The sequence below is a fragment of the Pseudorasbora parva genome, chromosome 9, assembly GCF_024679245.1.
Source record: "Pseudorasbora parva isolate DD20220531a chromosome 9, ASM2467924v1, whole genome shotgun sequence".
In the NCBI taxonomy this organism is placed as follows: domain Eukaryota; kingdom Metazoa; phylum Chordata; class Actinopteri; order Cypriniformes; family Gobionidae; genus Pseudorasbora; species Pseudorasbora parva.
The window spans coordinates 42,578,278-42,597,561 of record NC_090180.1 but is presented as its reverse complement, the minus strand read 5'-3'; the positions used below and the strand labels follow the sequence as shown (position 1 = coordinate 42,597,561).

General features: G+C 41.6%; 1 protein-coding gene across 1 annotated transcript; it reads left to right on the top strand.

Moving 5' to 3' along the window:
* Positions 1-8,388: 8,388 nt before the first annotated feature.
* On the top strand, positions 8,389-18,982 carry LOC137089876 (uncharacterized). The gene is made up of 11 exons (XM_067453439.1): positions 8,389-8,428; positions 8,525-8,887; positions 8,975-9,310; positions 12,067-12,411; positions 12,497-12,820; positions 12,968-13,068; positions 13,265-13,361; positions 16,209-16,328; positions 16,854-17,512; positions 17,867-17,993; positions 18,729-18,982. The coding sequence occupies exons 1-11, from the start codon at positions 8,389-8,391 to the stop codon at positions 18,980-18,982; spliced, it is 2,766 nt and encodes a 921-aa protein (XP_067309540.1).
* The last annotated feature ends 302 nt before the right edge of the window (positions 18,983-19,284 follow it).

Below are 19,284 nucleotides of genomic sequence, written 5' to 3'. Positions count from 1 at the left end.
TTTCTCACTCTTAAGTCTGTTTCTTCTTGCCTTCTTCATGTTTCTTCTTTCTTTCTCAGAGACCGGGTGTGTTCCTAAGGTTCCCTACTAATCCTGTGAGAATGATAGTACTCTAGGCCTTCTGTCCTCCTCCTTTTACAACATCAGACCAGGAAAAATTGAATCTGCTTTGTTCCGTTTGTGTACTTGGTGCTTATGTCCACAGAGCTGCCCTGTGAAAGAAAACTGAACAGCTGTTTGTTTGTTTGTTTGTTTGTTTGTTTGTTTGTTTGTTTGTTTGTTTGTTTGTTACGAGCCTCTTTTAGGCTCTTTTGGCAGGGGCCTCCCTGCAGGATGTCTGTGATGCGGCAGGCTGGTCCTCACCGCACACTTTCATCGGGTACTACAAACTAGACATTAACTCTACTCTGCTCGCCTTTTAATACAATGTCACAGATGGGTATCTGGCTCCTATAGGGATGTGGGTATTCTCATTCCCAGAGCAGAGATTCAGCACAAGTTCCCTTGAAAGGGAACGTCTTGGTTACGTCTGTAACCTTAGTTCCCTGAATAGTGTCACCCTGCCATACTCCCCGCATGCCCGCAAGCACCTTGTTTCATCCTTCTTCAGACGTTAACAATATGCCGGTGTACTTTTTCGTTTCCGGGTCTGTGATGTCACCCACCTATGACGTTCCATCTCTCTATTAGCCTGATGACATATGTGATTCACAACGCAATCATGCAAAGGCATTCCCAGAGCGGTGACGCAGCGCCTCGTTCTTATTCAGGAAACTAGACGCTTTGACAAACTGAAAAATAGTAGTAGAATGCAATATTTACTAATTAAACTTTGTGAGTATAGCCTATGTGAATACGGCTTTTGAGATGTATGTGTATGACCTTTTTTCATTATGTAAAATATCATGATATAATTTACATAATAAATTCAACTGGATTCATATTGTGTATATTATTCCTATTTTCATATGATACCTTTCAAATATGAAATAAAAAACAGTATGCTTAACTCAAAATTATGATACATTGAATATAGTAAGTTAAAGCTACACTGTGTGATATTTTCCCCCATCTAGTGGTGAAAAGGTAAATGACCATCCAGTGAATAATAGTTTCTGTTCCTCTCAATTCTGATTTCGTTTTAACTCCTACGGTGGCCGATTTAGTCCAAGATTAACATGGCAATCCCCCTCTTCACATTAAGCACGGTGCCATCGAGTGTTAAACCGCGAAAGGTGAATCTTGAATTTATGGGTATGTCCCTCTTTGGCTAATGTACTTTCAAGATGGAGGGGCAACATGGCGACCAGCATTTGAACCCCTCACCCCTATGTATTTTCAATGGCATATTATAAACTTACGAGAATACTTTATTACTTGAAAGAAGTAAATATACAATAATGAGCACATATATTTTGAAAGAACCAAGTGTTTTTAGCTAAGAATAAACAAAAGGTTACACAGTGTAGCTTTAAGAGAGTGATAGTTCACCCAAACATTAAATATAGGGCAAAAGGGTTTTTTACAATTAATAATTTTGTAACGTGTTCAAAATGTTGATGTGTTAATGTTGATGCTGTATTATAATTATTATATAGTTCAAGTTTAATATGGGAAGGGGACTAGGAGAAAGGAAGCAGAATGGTGGCTCTCTGAATACGAAGTTGGGATGTGTACGGCGGGCGTAGGCTTATTAATAAACACACTTTGCCATCAAAATACCTCGTCCTCTTCTTGAGAATGCTACAATCTTTTAAAATGTGTTGGATTCGATATCTATTCTCAAAAGCTATGAATCAATATTTTTTTCGTACTTATTTCCGCAAACATTGAACATAATATAAAATTAACATGAATCGTATAGTCTTCTCCAGATTTGGTCCTTGAAATGTAAATAAAGTTGAAGGAAAAATGCAGGAAGCTATTAATGAGGTTGAAAAATGGGCTAACATCTGGTTGTTTCTCAAGAAGAAGAAAAAGTGTGTGTGTGTGTGTGTGTGTGTATGTATATATATATATATATATATATATATATATATATATATATATATATATATATATATATATATATATATATATATGCATTTAAGTATATAAAGACAGGAGGACTATGTCAGTCATTTGTATTTTCCACACTTCCTGCTACTAGCTGGTGGTGCCATGACTATATTTTAACTAAATTTTGGCCTCTAGATCGCTTCAGGCCAGGGCAATTATCAAACATGTGAAGTTTGAGGCAGATTGGACATTGTTTGCTTGAGTTACAGTGATAATATCATGTTTTAGTGTAATTTCTGCTTAGTATTGCTAGTATGTTTTAGAATGTTTCATCATCGGAAACCATACCAGATTGATATGGTACATCATTGTTACTGCAGTGAGTACAATCGCTGTGGACTTAGAAGCCTCTGAAACTGAAGTTAAGTTATGATAATGGAATATTCCAGCACAATGTATAGTAGGCCAATCACAATGGGCCATCTGGCCAATAAGAGTAGAGTAAGGAGAGATTGATTCATCCAACGAGTATGAGAAAATTAAAGTGTTTTTTGAACTTTGATGCAAGTAAACCTGTTGTAAGAGACCTCTAAAACAAAGTTAGGAACCTTTAAAATAGCAGAAGATATCTAAGAACTACTGAGAGCGACATCTTGTCAGAGATGAGGAAAAAGGGCGGAGGGGGTGAAGCTGGTGATGGGCAGAATCTTGGAGTAGGCGGGCACCGGTACCATGGTGACGGTGACGGTGGGAGGATCCAGGGTGGAGTCCTAACTGCAGGGGCAGAAGGCACCCTGGGGCTGATCGGCGAAGGCGTAACCATGGTGAGGGGAGGAACCGGCGAAACCAAGTGGCCGACGGACCAGGGCAAATCACGGAAGTTCGTGGCAAAGGCTGTGTGTCGACTGCTGGAGGCCGACCTGGAGTGACGAGGGAGACCAGCAGAGGCATTTTCGCCCACAGGACTGCTGCATACTGGATGTTTTTTCCCTTTTCATACCATTCTTTGTAATCTCTAGAAACGGTTGTGCGTGAAAATCTCAGTAACTGAGCAGATTGTGAAATACTCAAACCGACCCATCTGGCACCAACAACCATGCCACACTCAAAATTGCTAAAATCGCCTTTCTTTACCATTCTGACATTAAGTTTGGAGTTCAGGAGATTGTCTTGACCAGGACCTCACCCCTAAATGCATTGAAGCAACTGCAATGTGGTTGGTTGATTAGATAATTGCATTAATGAGAAATTGAACAGGTGTTCCTAATAATCCTTTAGGTGAGTGAATGAAGAAAAGAAATGTAAACTCTCAATTTAAATAAGTTAAATAGTGCAGTAAGTATTGCACTCTCATTGGTATCTGGAAGCAAATCTACCAGAACATCTAATAAACATGCAAAGGTCAGGGGTTTGATTTGACTAAATGACAAAAAGTCTGGTTCACACTGCAGTTTATTCTGTTCTGGAAAATACATCAACAAACATGTAAAGCAACCAAAGATAGATTTTGTTTTATTTGTCATGTAAGGACAGGGTTATCCGAAATAACCAGCCCTGCGACATCACATCGCAGTCTATAACCCTCCTGAAATTTTCCTTTCCCATAATTAATTTAATATCCCAGTGTCACTTAATACAACTTCACTTTTTATAAACAATCATTTAAAATGATAAATACACTATCTGTTAAGTTTATAGAGTTGATAGCCTACATATGTTTTGTGTATTTGCATGTCTCCAGTTTTTGCAATGTTTACAATGGGTTTTTTGTTGTTGTTGTTGTTGTTGGTTTTTTAAAATTACAAATTACAAAAATACCAATGTAAATTAAAATGGAATAGGAGTGGAGGTTGGTGATGGAGAGTGGCTTAAAATGTATTTTTAAATATTTGAATCAATTGATTTCCAGAGTATTCATGCCCAAGATCTCAAAATATTCTTTTTTTCTCTTTGTTACACAGATTTGAAAAGAAACGGTGTTGCAACACTTATTGGTCTCCTTTAAACAACAAATGTAAATAATAGTAATACTACTAATAATAATGATGATGACTTATGATGACAGCGAACTGTTTGTGTTCTTACTGAACTTGAGTATAATAAACTGAGTTATTCTTGGATTCTCTGTCTCTTTTCCACCAGCGAACGTAACAGATGATGTCTGTGGTGGCACCACTGGTTTGGTGTACGCTTTGACAGACATTGGCTGAGCCTCATTCAGGTTAGTTTGTTCAGGTATTTAATGTACATTTAGTTTGCAGTAAGAAAAAAAACAACAATATTATTTTTGGTTTAATATACTTTATTTAAACTTTCGCTCACTCTTTGTCTGTCTGTTTGTTATGGCTGAGTCCCGTGAGCTGGTGCACCATCAAAAGAAATTCGGGCAGAAACATTGGACTTATATATACTGTTCCGGCCCAGGATCTAGCTGCAACCATTCCTTGTTCAGCCCGGGGTGGGGCTCCAAAGACTATTCCTCTTATTTGTATACATCGGCAGATAATTTATAAAGTGAAGTCATTTGACAAAGTGTTATTTTTCGGTGTTTGTTTATGTGTGTGTATGATGTTGTTATTTATGTTTATTTTGTGTAATGGCAATTATTTGTGTACGTGTTTTCCCCTTTTCGAGTTAATTGGCGCTGGTCACCAGTGTATAAATTCATGCCTTGTATTTGTAAGAGTCAGTGGTGTTCTGTGAGAGAATAGGTCTAAAAATCAAATTATTTCATGAACGCCTATTCATATTTTTAAGAAATTTGTTAAAATGGTCTATTATTTGACCTTCTATAGGGGCTGGTGGAGGAAACTTTACATTTAAAAAAAAACAAAAAACATTATTTTATATCAGATTAATTAATATTTTTTTTAGTTCATAATAATTCGACAGAGTATTACCACTAAATTACATTTTAATAACAAATTAAACTTGTACAACTGCGAAAAAAATCATGACATTATAATGGCCTCAGTCAACATCAAAACCAACCACTTGACAGTTTAATGTTAACCCTATAAAGCTAAGTAGTTTCTTATGTTTATGACAGGTTATGATGTATTGGTTTATGTCAAGTTGTCATAACAAAGACATCTCAAATAATGTTATCTTTGCATCAAAAATGACATAATTTAGTGAATGACACTTAATGACAGTTGTCATAAACATGCATAAAACTCCTTCATATTCATTGCATGTCATGATTATGAAGGTGTCATGTCAGTCTTATGCACACCCCTTCAAGTAAAGTGTTACCCTTTAGAATTTAGATTGTTAAAATGTTCTTCACAATAAGACAAAACATTTTCTCTTTAGATCTGTTTGCTTAAAGGTCCTTTGGAGAACTGAAAATGGATATTGTAGCAGTGTGGTGCACACATGGTCCAGAAATTAAAATAAGCTATTTGAATATGAAAATTACTTGCCACAAAAATCAGCATATGATATACTGTTACATCTGCTTGTGAACAAAATCACTTAAATGTGCACTACGTAGTATTTTTGCAGTAAAATATCCAAAAACCAACAGGCCAGTGTTATATATTTTGTTCAGTTGAGTTCTTACAATATCCCAAATGTTTCCAACTATTTGTAAATTGTGAGAAAATTGCTACTTTAACCAAGGATCCGGGACGTCTGATCATAGCGTTTGAGAGAGTCGCCTGTCAATTGTGTCATATCCGTGTTACCCTCGGTTTCCGGCCTCGGTTTTATTTGGCAGAAACGCTTTACTTTTAGCAGTGTGCAACAAGTGTCAGCAGCTGCTGAGCGAATGCAGAGTAACGTCATAACATAATTTTAAACACACTTAAATGTATCTAATATGATAAACAGAGCTGCGTTACCTCATACTCATGACCGGAAAAGCGGAAATAGCACCGGCGACTGTGTCCCTTCATAATAAGATTCCCTCTATTCGCGAGCCGCATGTTTGCATAATATTCGCTCCAGCGGCCTCGCTCAGCTTCTTCAACATTCGTTCCTGCTCTGCTTCATACTACACTAACGTTAATCACATTCATGAACATGATTTCTGCCCGAGTCCTATCCCGATTCTTTTCCTCCGGCTGTGAGGTGAAGACCAAACTTGGCTTCATTAAACTTCGACTTTGTTTTAAATAGGCGCCCTTGGACTGAAAAGTTACATAGTGTAGTTTTAATGCAGCAATGTTCATCAGATAAACAGGTACATTTACAGGTTAATAGAAGTATAATTTGTTGTGTTATGGTGGGCCAGAGTCCATCTCAGAAGTTTCTATAATGGTTCACTTTTTTTTCCAAGCTAATATGAAGGAAAGCTATGTAAACACTCAATTTAAATAAGTTAAATAGTGCAGTAAGTATTGCACTCTCATTGGTATCTGGAAGCAAATCTACCAGAACATCTAATAAACATGCAAAGGTCAGGGGTTTGATTTGACTAAATGACAAAAGGTCTGGTTCACACTGCAGTTTATTCTGTTCTGCCAAAAATACATCAACAAACATGTAAAGCAACCAAAGATAGATTTTGTTTTATTTGTCATGTAAGGGCAGGGTTATCCGAAATAACCAGCCCTGCGACATCACATCGCAGTCTATAACCCTCCTGAGGTGACATTAGCAGTTGTTTGTCTCTGTGTAGAAATATAAAGGATTTACAACAACAATAAACAAGGAAATTGAGGTAAGAAATGACAATTCTACATTTGATGGTAATTTACGACGTTGTTAATCCTGTAAAGAAATATTTTTTGAATTAGCCATAAAATAACATGTTACTTTCCCAGTGTCACTTAATACAACTTTGCACTTTATGAGTGATCACGTAACACTTCAACTGTAAAAATGTTAAATACATTATCGGTGAAGTTTATAGAGTTGTTAGCATACTGTATATTTTGTGTATTTGCATGTTTCAAGTTTTTGCAATGTTTATTATGTTTTTTTGTGTGTGTGTTTACCGATGTGAATTAATATGTTAAAATCAAATAGGAGGAGAGGGGATTGGTGATGGAGAATAGCTTAAAAATATTTTAAACATTTTAAACAATTTGATTTCCAGAGTACATTCATGTTCACATTGACCGCAGTGCTGTCCGTATGGACTAGTACGTGCTTGCCCTGTAGTGGCTTTTTGAGGCGGCCCAGGGCGAGACATACTGCTATCAACTCTATGCAATTGATATGCAGTTGGGGCCCCGTCCACAGACCCAAACCTGCATGCCTGTTGCACGTGGCCCCCCAGCTGGTAGATGAGGCATCCATGAAGACCACAGCATGCCTGGACACCTGTTCTAAGGGCACTCCCACCCGTAGAAATGAAGGGTATGTCCATGGGTTAAAGGTTTGGCGATAGTAAGGAGTAACTGAGACCTGGTACTTGCTGCTCTGCACATCCAGGACAATACAATAAGCGCCGATGACTGTGTCCCTTCATAATAAAAGTCCCTCTGCTCACGAGCCGTGTGTTTGCGTAATAATCGCTCCAGCGGCCTCACTCAGCTCCTTCAACATTCAGCCCTGCTCTGCTTCATACCACACTAATGTTAATAATCACATTCATGAACATTGTGTCTCAGGCAGGATTTCTGCCTGAGTCCTATCCCAATTCTTTTCCACTGGCTGTGAGGTGAAGACCACATGTCCCAAGATTCTGCACTCAAACTCGTGGATGCCTCACAGTAACCTTCAGGTCTCCGCCAAAGGCATCAGCCAAAGTAGCAGCCCTCTGCTTTGTAGCAGGAGGACCACTAGAATTGGGGATGCCCAATGGGACTCCACCTCATCTGAGACCGTATTAATAAATGGGAACATGAGTCATTCACGAAAGCCGCCTCAGCGTGCTGAACGCCCAAACATGTGAGACAGTGATTGTGACCATCAACTGCCGATGGCATCCAGAAACACACGGATTGAATGACATCTTGAAAAAGATGCTGGGTCAAACCATGTTTCTCTTTAAGAGAAGGGAAAAAAAAAGTTCAGATCAGTGCTGAGGCACACAAGGGAAATGGCAGCGGCTCGCAGCGGTTCAAAGGGTGCAAGCCCGCTGAGAGCTCTCAAAAGGAAAAACGGCCAGCAAGCTGTGAAAACAGCTGTTTATTTTCTTCACTTTCGACCACTGCTGTTTTAGACTCTGCTGGGGTTTTTTTTTTTTTTTTTAAAATAGTACCTTTAATAGACTTAATTTACAATAATTAAAAGTTTAAGAATAATATGCAGAAAATGTTAAAAGAAAAAGTAATGAATACAAATCAATTGTTTTAGTTGTAATGTTTAATTAACCTTATTTAAGAGGTATATCTTGACGTGAAGCATGTGAAGTCACAATACATTTGCATTGTACGATCTGAATTCCCTGCTTACAGAACCGTGACAGTGATCCAGAGAGGATCTGTGTGAGCAGTGATGGACGGGAGTCTGTTTGTGCTGCTGCTGCTGCTGTCAGGTTGGTGTGGTCATTTGTAATCTGTGTTTATGATGTGTACAGTACTTGTACAGTACTACAGTACTTATAGATGTTTTAACATGTTGATTTTAACAGGGCTCTTCTGCGGCAGTTCTGCTCTCTCTCGTCAGTACCATTATATAAATGCGAGAATGTCGTGGCCAGAGGCTCAGAGTTACTGCAGAGAGAAGTACACTGACCTGGCTACTGTAGACACCATGGCTGATGTCAACAGGCTGGTGAATATAGTGGATGCTGGATACAGTGGATCGGTGTGGATTGGACTGAAGAGAGGGACAGAGAAACGCTTGGCTTGGTCTAATGGAGAAAACATATCTTCTCCATACTCTAACTGGGCTCCAGGAGAGCCAAATGAAAATACATATTGTGCAACCTCTTATGACGGTGTCTGGTATGATATGAAATGTAGTTCTTCACGATATTTTACGTGCTACAAGGGTGAGTTCTCTGTTCTTTACAATTAAAAAGTACAGTTTAACTGAGAAAGAAGAGCTACAAACTGATTTTTCTTTTGCCTCTTAATAGAAAATACTACGTACATCTTTGTACAGATTGCTAAGAACTGGAGTGACGCTCAGAGCTACTGCAGACAGTATTACACAGATCTGCCCACCATCCACAACTCTGAGGAAAATGACCAGATTACTAAAATTCTTTTACCTGGATGGTACATCTGGATTGGTCTGGTCCTGGACTCTTGGGAATGGTCTGACAAATGGAGTCTCCTCTTTAGAAACTTGGCAGCAGGTCCACCATCACAGAGTTCAGGATCTGATGACTGTGTCAGCATGTCAAGAGCCATATCTGGGAAATGGGCTCCTGAAAGCTGTGATCTAAAGCGTCCTTTTATCTGCCATAGATGTGAGTTTCTACAGTTAACAGAATCAAACCGTAGTTGGTTCTACACTCTTATGAAAACTCCTGTTATAAAAAGCAGAGTATAATGCACAATAAATCTTGTGTCTTGTGACATTGTTTAAAAGTTCTTCATCATGAGCTTGCTGACCTATTTCTGAACTCATTTTACTATTACCATTGTAAAAGTTAGACCACCCCCACCCACCCCCACCCCCCAAAAAAAAAACATTAAATGTTCATAAACATTAGTTAGTCAGAAAAATAAACTCTGAGAGGAGCTTTGATAAATGTATGCATAATGTATGTTATATAGCATCCATCACACTTAACCTGTTCTCCAGTATTTAAAGGTGTCATGAACTGTTTTTGTCAAACAAAATTATACTGTTGTCTGAGGTCAACTTATGATGTTTGCATGGTTTTTACATTCATAAACATCAAATCTAATAAGTAATAGGCTATTTTCTACACTGATTTTGAGGTTCCCTCCTGAACGCTCGGTTTTAATGGGCGTGCCGCACTGGAGACTTGGAAGTAAATGTCAGGGGCTAGGACTGTATAAGATTTGCATATATGATGAGCTTCTACTCCTGGAGGGAGGAAGACGAGGTGCCGTCCGCTAGCAGGTGGGGCAGGCTTGGCAGAATCTCTTCACTTCGGCCTCTAGGCCTGGCCAATGGAATCGGTCCCGGAGGTGCTGAATTGTGTTCTGAGGCCCCAGGTGGCCTGCCATAAGGTGCATGTGAGCAATCTCCAATAGGGCCTCGGTCTTGGTGCGGAGCACCACCAGCAGTAACTTTTCCTCCCCCCTCTGCTGGGCGACGCAGTACAACAGACTGTTGTTGACCACGAAGTGCAGAGTGGGGTGGGGTGCAGGCTGGAGCTCCTTTCCATCCACCACCCTCACTTGGGTCCAACAGTGCTTCAAACGGTCCTCCTCATGTTGCACTTTGGCGAAAGCCCCAGCCCCAGAGACCTGCTGGTAGAGATCAAACAACAGATTAGTATCACAGGGATACTATCACGGGGATACTATCATCGTCTCTGGGGCTGTCCGAGGCCTGCAACACGGTATGTCGTCGGGACCTCCGGGTCGTCTTCCACTTTGGGCGGTTCCCGGCTGGGCTGATGGGCTGGCTGGACGCGGCAAGCTGGCGGTCAAAACCGGGCCAATCCCATCCGAGGAGGACTGGGACAGGCAGATCCTTGACGATTCCCACTTCCACCGGCCAGGCACCGTGCGTGGCCGTGATGGTCACTCGCCTGGCGGGTACCTCTCTGGTGTCACTGTGTACACAGGTGACGGACAACTTCGCCTTAGTTTTTGTTCGCGGCGGGAGGACGGTAGTCTTGACTAGGCTGACCGCACTCCCGGAATCCAACAGGGCGGAATCTTGGCTTCAGCCCGTGCTGCGTTCGCAGTGTGGACTGCATAGCCCGCCAGCCAAGCTCGTCCTGGTGAGCGGGGTCCCTCGGTGGGCATGGGTTCGTCTGCCATGCCGTGGAACCGCCTGTCTGCTGACTGGTCGCGGAGTGCCCTCTGGCAGCTCATCGACGTTGCCAGGGTTCCGCATACCAGCTGCTTGACGAAGCGACCGAGGGAGGGCTCAAAGCAGGTGGTCAATCACAACGCGCTCCGCTACCTGGTGGGTGGTGGGACCCCCGGCCAATAGCCAGTATGGTGCCAGACGGGAGATATTCGCAGCCTGAGCCCGGGCAGGCTGGCGAGTATAGTAGGTCCACTCGTGAAACAGCTGTGCCCCGCTTTGCAGTGACAAGCCGGCCCGGCCTAGGATCTCCTTTTTCAACTCTTCATACGACGTGCTCTATTCAGCGGTCAGGGCGAAATAGGCGCGGTGGGCTTCTCCCGTCAGTAGTGATGCTAGGATCCGGGCCCACTCATCTCTGGGCCACACCTCTCGGACGGTGATCGCCTCAAACATCTGAAGATGCAGTGCCACATCATCATGAATGGTCATCCGCGGCAGTAATTGTGTCGCTTGGGCCCCGGGGGTCAGGTAGCGGAGTTCGCTGGGCAGCAGCAGTGCGGCGAGCTCCCGATCGGTTTCCCCTTGGCGGGCGGCCATGTGTTCCATTATTTGCTGCTGGCGGATGCTCACCTCGGTGAGGTGTTTGAGGAGTTCATCCATGTTGGGGGAGGAGCGCCACCTGGGGCAACAGAAAAGGCATATGAGCCAAACGAAAACCAAAAATTTCCCCAAACAAAACAAACCCCGGACCACTTCCGAGGTGATACCGGAAGCAGGAACTCAGTGCGGGGTGATCGTGTCGGTACTTCTTTGCGCTTCTGCCCGCATTCTCCACCAGTGTGATGGGGTGAAGAAGAACATGACACGATAGCGAATGTGTACTCAACAGTGCACATTCACTCATGTATGTGTAAAAAAAAAGATGTATACTTTAAGCTTTAGGGATGAATCTCTAATCTTAGATGTTTTTGTGCAATTCACATCATACAAATTAATACAAAATCACCACCTTAGAACATAGCTATGTTTCCTCATGAGATCAATCTTGAATGTCAGTCATTTTACTCCCAAACGTGTTAGTTATTCTAAATATTTGTATCATCTTTATTATTAGACTCATAATATTCATTATTTACCTACAAATTTAATTTGCTACGTTTCAGCTTAAATATTTCTCATAAAATGTTGTTTTAGGGCAATATGTTTTTTTTATTATTGTATCTTCAAGTCTGTCTATTATATTTACAATCCTGTCATTTCCTCCTAAAGTGCAAAAGCCTTCCGAGTACCAGTACCAGTTTATGAATGAAAGCATGACATGGCAAGATGCTCAGAGTTACTGCAGAGCGAGATTCACTGATCTGGCTACTGCTGACACCATGAGTGACGCGAGTTTGCTGGTGAATACAGTGGATGCTGGATACAGTGGTTCAGTATGGATAGGTCTCCACAGTGGGACAGAGTATCGCTGGGTCTGGTCTATGGGCACACAGTTCCAGTACAGCGTCTGGGGTCCAGGAGAACCAAATGGAGATGGGGAGTGTGTGAGGAGTTTCAATGGAAGCTGGTATGATGAGAGCTGCAGCACCGTTCTCCCATTTGTGTGTTTCAATGGTGAGTGTTCAAATCTGGTTCATTTTCCCCGACACTTTAGCTGTTCCTGGACTAAGGGCTGGTCTTTGTCTGTGTTTCTGAACAGATAGCTCTGGTTTTATCATCACTGAGACTGCTATGACATGGAGAGATGCTCAGAGTTACTGCAGACAACACCACACGGACTTGGTGAGTATCAGCAGCGCAGAGCAGCAGAATCTGATCAGTGATCAAGAATCGCTCTGGATTGGTCTGTTCCGGGACTCTTGGGAATGGTCTGACAAATGGAGCCGCTTCTTCAGAAACTGGGCAGCAGATCAACCATCCCAGAGTTCAGGATCTGGTGACTGTGTCGGCATATCAACAACCGACTCTGGGAAATGGGCTCAATACAGCTGTGATCTAAAGCGTCCTTTTATCTGCTATGGAGGTGAGTTTCCACAGTTAACAGAATCAAGTGATTCAAACAAAAGATTTCTAGATCGTTCTTGAAACAGACATCACAAACAACTACCATACCCAGTGTTCATTTATTAATATATCTTCTATGTTGATGATGAACTCATAATTTCTCTAGATGACACATTAATTAAAAAGCAGATCGTCAGACTGAAATTGTCCTGTAATGGAGAATGCACACTGAATGATCCTTCACTACAGACTGCCATTCTGAATGAGGTTTGTCTCTGCCTTAAAAACTTTATTTTCAGTGTCAAATTCTGTTTGCTCAGTTTTGAGTAGGCAAGCAACTCTCATTTCACATTGTTGCTGTTCATAGGTTTGATCTTTTTGTTATTGTTGTTGTTCTTCTTCTTCTCCAGATAGATTTGACCCTTTCTTTTTTTCTTTTTCTTTTTTGGCTGGTCTTCTATAGATAAGTGAAAAGCTGAAGAGCTTGGGGCTGAAAAGTGATGGCAAAATAAGCTGGAGAAAGAGGGAAGATGAAGAGGTGTTTCATCAGGACAGAAAATGTACAGCAAGTTCCAATAATAAATATAATAGAAAGTAATCTTTTATCCATGCCTTTATATAAAATTATAAATAGACTTGAAGAATATTAAGGGTTTTTATTATTTTTAGTAAAAGCAGATTGTGTTAAGGAATTGTGAAGTAATTGTAGAGAGTTTTATTCCTTTTCCGGGTCAGAACATCTTGGGCTGTTTCGCCAGTGTATAGTGTAAATGCAAATATTGGATACATGTCGCTTTTAAAAGATGATGTAAGCGGGTCGTCAAAAAACTTGGATATAGTCACCAGATCGGAATTGTGCATCAGAGCCTGCAATTAAAGCCATTTGAAACAGCGCTGACTTAATCAACAAAAGTAACATTTAAATCAGTAGAAACATTGAGCAGATCAAGTCAGAATACTTTCATCCAAGAATTCACCAATATTATCATGGATTTACTGTGGTAAGTAACACTAACTAACTATGGTACTTTGTCTGAAATGTAGTTAATATCTAATTTTATTTCATTTTTAATGTAGACATGTATTAAATGAGTAATCAAGGCCAAATTACAGTCTATATTTTTTGTCATAAATGTTTTATGCATTTGTATTTATATTAAATGTAGACTAAATACCATATTCTAGTTCTTTACTTTTTACTATGTAGTGAGGTTTGAGATTTTACCTGTAGTGATCTAAATAGAGTCCTCGTTAATTTAAATAAGAATAAAGTTCTGACTCAGTAATATTTAAATTAAGTTTTACAGATTTCATTTGTGTATTAAATCTGTGTCCTATCACAAGCTACTCCACTGTCAGCACAATCTTTGTCAAATCAAAACATGTAATAGCATATATATATATATATATATATATATATATATATATATATATATATATATATATATATATATATATATATATATATATATATATATAAACAGTGGTATATATGTAAAATAAAATTGACTTGGAATTGGTCATTTAATGGAAATTACTTTTGTTCTCTCTCTCTCTCTCTCTCTCTCTCTCTCTCTCTCTCTCTCTCTCTCTCTCTCTCTCTCTCTCTCTCTCTCTCTCTCTCTCTGTGTTTTCATGCATTCTGAGTTGTTATACTATTAAAGACTTGGATTCCTATGTTAAACATGGCCAAAGTTTTTTTTAAATAAGTTGAAAGTTTGATGGAGTATTTCTGTGCCAAAAAATGGACCTATGTGACATCAACAAGGGCGGAATTCTTGGAAGGGCTCATGCACTTGTTTCCCATATAAAGACGTAAATCAACTAGCTGTCACGACTGTTTTCCGAAAACCATATTGTCATAAGTCGGTCATTCAACCACGGTGGTTAATGATGTCATGCAGGGTGGTGGAGTATTAACTGCTTTTAATGAATTATTTTGAGATCGACTTCATGCTAGATTTTTTGCTATAAATTATGGACATGGCATCTAAGGACTAATTCTTATTTTTATCAGTTATTTTGTTTTAGTTACAGATTCAAATAGGCTCGTTCTTTCGTACTAGAGCACGTCCGCACATCCACACTCTTCAAAAAAGGTGCTTTAAATCTCTTGACAAACTTTAAAGACATAAATTAGATGATGTAATGGCATAATATCATCCAAAGATTCAGAGAATCTGGAACAATCTCTTAGTGTAGGGGTCAAGGCTGGAAAATCTGCATCACATACAGGAATGCTACTGTAATGGAAATCACAACATGATGTTTCTTAAAAAACTAAGTTCGGGAGAAGCACGTTCAAATGATCTACCTAATCATGATGTCATTCCAACCAGCTGTCAACAATCAGTAATCAACATGTCTACCAATCAGCTCAAGTGGAGGATCACATAAATACCCAGTCAACTCACCAACGTTCCTTGACAAAGTTTGCAGCATTCTGGCAGGTCACTTTTTCTACCCACGCTGTCAACATGGCTCCACACGCTGCTTGAAGCTATGCTACAATGCTACAAAACTTTCCTTACAAATTCCTAAGCTACCTAAAGCCCCTTTTGGCCGCTTTTCATCAGCATTATTTCAAACCAATGGCTCCTCAACATCACGGTAAAAGAATTCCTGTTTTTTCCAAAGTGTAATGTGGTCTTTGCCACAATTCAATCAATGAGGAGTCAATTCTTTGAGCAGCGCTCAGACACTGTAAAGAGTGCACACTGCACAGACTTACAGCAGGACAGCTACAACAGCTCCTGTCCCAAGAAATAGAAATGTATCTTAAATTACATAGTTCCGGCACGCATCAAGCTTTGTGATCTTGCTGCCTCTGTGTACAACAGACAGAAAAATGTCACACACAAAGTGCATTTGCCGTGGTGATGAACAATAAATTTACTCGCTCGCAAAGCGAATGAATGTATCGTGAGGCTAAGTAACTTAAATGTTGACAATACAGCATAATGATTATTTAAGCCATCTTATATTTTGGAGACAGAAACATACATCATATCTTCCTAATTGTGTTTAAACTTTTGAATGTGGCGCCGTGTTGCGTTCAGAATATTACAGTTTCAGAGCATTTACAATCAATGTATGGCGCCAAGTTCTTATGAACCAGGACTGTTTTCTTTAATGTGATTATATTGTAATGTTGTATGCTAAATTTAATAAGAGTTGGACCCAAATGGGTCTCTTTCAAAATAAGAGTCCCATTATGGTTTTACAAACATGCTTTTCCATTTTGTTCCATCTAACTTTTTCTCCACCACAGAAGCAGTGATGTTCCATCTTCTCCCACAGGAGCTCAGTTTCTCTGGCTAATTTCTCCTCTGCCATAACAGTGCTATTCTCTCTGCTCCCACAGGAGCTCAGTTTTCTGGCTAATCTTTTTCTCCTCTGCGCCACAGCAGCGCTGTTATCTCTGCTCCCGCAGGAGCTCAGTTTCTCCGGCTATTTTTCTCCTGTGCCACAGCAGTGCTGTTCTTTCTGCTCCCACAGGAGCCCAGTTTCTCTGGCTAATTTCTCCAGTATCCATAACAGTGTGTTTCCTTTTGCTCCCACAGGAGCTCAGTTTCTCTGGCTAATTCCTCCAGTGTCCATAACAGTATGTTTCCTTCTGCTCCCACAGGAGCTCAGTTTTTCGGGCTAATCTCTTCTCCACTGCTGTAGCAGTGCTGTTCCCTCTGCTCCCGCAGGAGCTCAGTTTCTCTGGCAATTTTCTCCACCGCCAAAGCAGTTGTTGTTCCCTCTGCTCCCACAGGAGCTCAGTTTTTCTGGCTAACCGTTTTTCCACTGCTCCCACAGGAGCTCAGTTTTTCTGGCTAACCGTTTTTCCACTGCTCCCACAGGAGCTCAGTTTTTCTGGCTAACCGTTTCTCCACTGCTGCAGCAGTGCTGTTCCCTCTGCTCCCACAGGAGCTCAGTTTTTTTTCTGGCTAACCGTTTCTCCACTGCTGCAGCAGTGCTGTTCCCTCTGCTCCCACAGGAGCTCAGTTTCTCTGGCTAACCGTTTCTCCACTGCCAAAGCAGTGTTGTTCTTTATGCTTCCGCAGGAGCTGAAGAAAATCAGCATTTGGTCCTACCCATTGCAATGTTTGAGAATGAAATTTATCCATCTGACGAAGATCCTCTACAGCATCCGACAGCTGCAAGGAGCACCACAACCCAACAAGACACCGTGACTGAATCTCCAGCAACACAGCGTGGCCGTCGGCCCAGCCGAGCCACATCCCGTACACCGAGACACAGAGGCTTGCCATCGCCTCCACCTTCAAGACATCCACCATCTCCAGCTTCCTCCTACTCCTCAGTACAACCTACGATTCCAGCAACAGAGAAATGGACCGTACTAGGGTTAAGACAAGTGCTAATCAGTGTCGATGATAATTTTTCCAGAAGAATTAATAAAGCCAAATTATACAACCTGTACGTGTCACTTCAAGCAGCTTCTCCATCTCCAAAATCCACTCCACCTTCCAAAACTACAAACAGGTCAAGGAAACATAAGGATCCGAACTCACGCTCTCAAAAGACCCCTTCTCCCACAGAACTGGTTCTTCCTCGAGCACCAGGCCACTGCAGCAGGCCCTCAGCTAGCCCGGGCCACGCCCCAGTTCCAGCCACCGCTGCCATCGTCGCCGCCACCCAGCCCAACTCATCTCTCTGCTCCGCCGAGCCAGAGACCGTGGGTGTTTCCAGCATTGCACCTCAGGTTAGAAATACCAGTTTCCTCTGCCCCAGGCAATCCTTTAAGCGTAAGTACGCTTCTGCCAGCAGCTCAAGCTTTGTATCACAGCCTTTTCCTGTCACTTTTTCTAACCCCTTCCCTTGGCCTGCAGCCCCACCATCAAACTCTAGCGCGAGGCTGCCTCCGCTAGCGGTGCAGGCCCAGCTGCTTTTTGTCCTCCTTAGCTTTCCTCTTTCCCCTTTTTTCCCATTCCTCCTTTGTCGGGGACCGACCGAAACGAGAGGTTGCCTCCGCAAGCGGTTTTCGGCCCCTGGTTTCTATCCGCCTAACACTTTTTCCCAAACTAGTGCTCCATTCACTCTGTTTTCTGCAACACAGATGCCCTTCCCGCCGAATGCTATAGCCTTGGAACTGCCCCCTGTCGCCAGCAACATTAGAGCACAGATCCTCACAGAAATTCAGGCTGTTGGCGCCAGAGGCGGACCCATTCCCATTCCCAACCCCAGTACCAAAGTATTGAGAGCTAATATTCCCATAAACCACCCATTGAGACCCCTCATTGACGCTTCTCTCAATTCCATCCTTCAAGCTGTTTCCCCCAGAACCCTCCAATCCTACCTAACTGCATGGAAGTGTTTCAAGTCTTTTCACTCCATATACAAGCTGAATTTTCCAGATTATTCTTTGCTTACCATCACTTCATTCATATCTTATTTCAACAGCATCAAGAACCTCCAAGTCAGCTCCATCAAGGGTCATCTAAGCTGAATTCAACAAACTTGTGTTTGGTCTGCCCTCTCCAGAAATAACCAATTCACAAACATCCATGCTCATCAAAGGCATCCAAAAAACTCAACCCACCCACGCAGACAACCAATAACTCTAGACATACTTACCAAATGTATCTCCACCCTCCGCCAAGGCTACCACTCCACCAATACTGCCCGCACTCTGGATGCAATGTTTATATTGGCTTGCTCCGGTTTTCTCAGAAACTCAGAAATTACCATCACGTCCACCTTCAACCCAAAGCTTCATCCTATAATTTCAGACCTAGCAGTGCTAGATGACGAAACAATCTCTTACTTCATCAAACAAAGCAAGACGGATCAAATGAAAAAAGGGCAATCCATTTACATTTTCAACCTTCCATCACCAATCCAGCCGTATCAATCCATTTTAGCCAACCTACATTTCAGAAGTTTGCAGACTAAACTTTTATCTGAACCACTCTTCACAGACGATGCTAACCGCCCTGTCACACGTTTCTGGTTCCAAAAACACCTCAAGTCTATACTGATTCTATCCGGCATCTCGGCAGACAACTTTTCTAGCCATTCATTCCGCATAGGTGCAGCAACCACAACTGCTCAAAAAGGTCTCTCCCAGCACCAGATCCAAAAACATGGTCGCTGGTCGTCAGAGGCTTTCAAGAGCTACATCCGCTCCAATCGCTCCCACATCAAAGAAGCCCAACAGACCCTCATCAGCTAAAATTGTTTCAGCTTCAGCTTGTTTCCATACACTCAATCCTACAGGATCACCACATCCACTCCAATTCAACATCACCAAATTCACTAAATGAATCAATAATATTCACTGCCGTAGCAGCATCTCTCCAGTCACTTCCGCAGGAACCCACCTCAAATTTTTCACTGCAGCAGTGTTATCTCCTCCGCTCTAATAGAAGCTCAGGATTCTCCATCCAGCTGGCTCTCACTGCCGCAGCAGTGTTATCTCCTCCGCTCTAACAGAAGCTCAGGATTCTCCATCCAGCTGGCTGTCACTGCCACAGC

Bases quoted from the DNA above. Each gene is read 5' to 3' on its own strand.
- LOC137089876 (XM_067453439.1), top strand. From the start codon at position 8,389: ATGGACGGGAGTCTGTTTGTGCTGCTGCTGCTGCTGTCAG. The intron at 13,362-16,208 runs GTACAGCAAGTT...TCTGCGCCACAG, and splicing joins GTTTCATCAGGACAGAAAAT to CAGCGCTGTTATCTCTGCTC. The intron at 17,513-17,866 runs GTTAGAAATACC...TCTGCAACACAG, and splicing joins TTTCCAGCATTGCACCTCAG to ATGCCCTTCCCGCCGAATGC.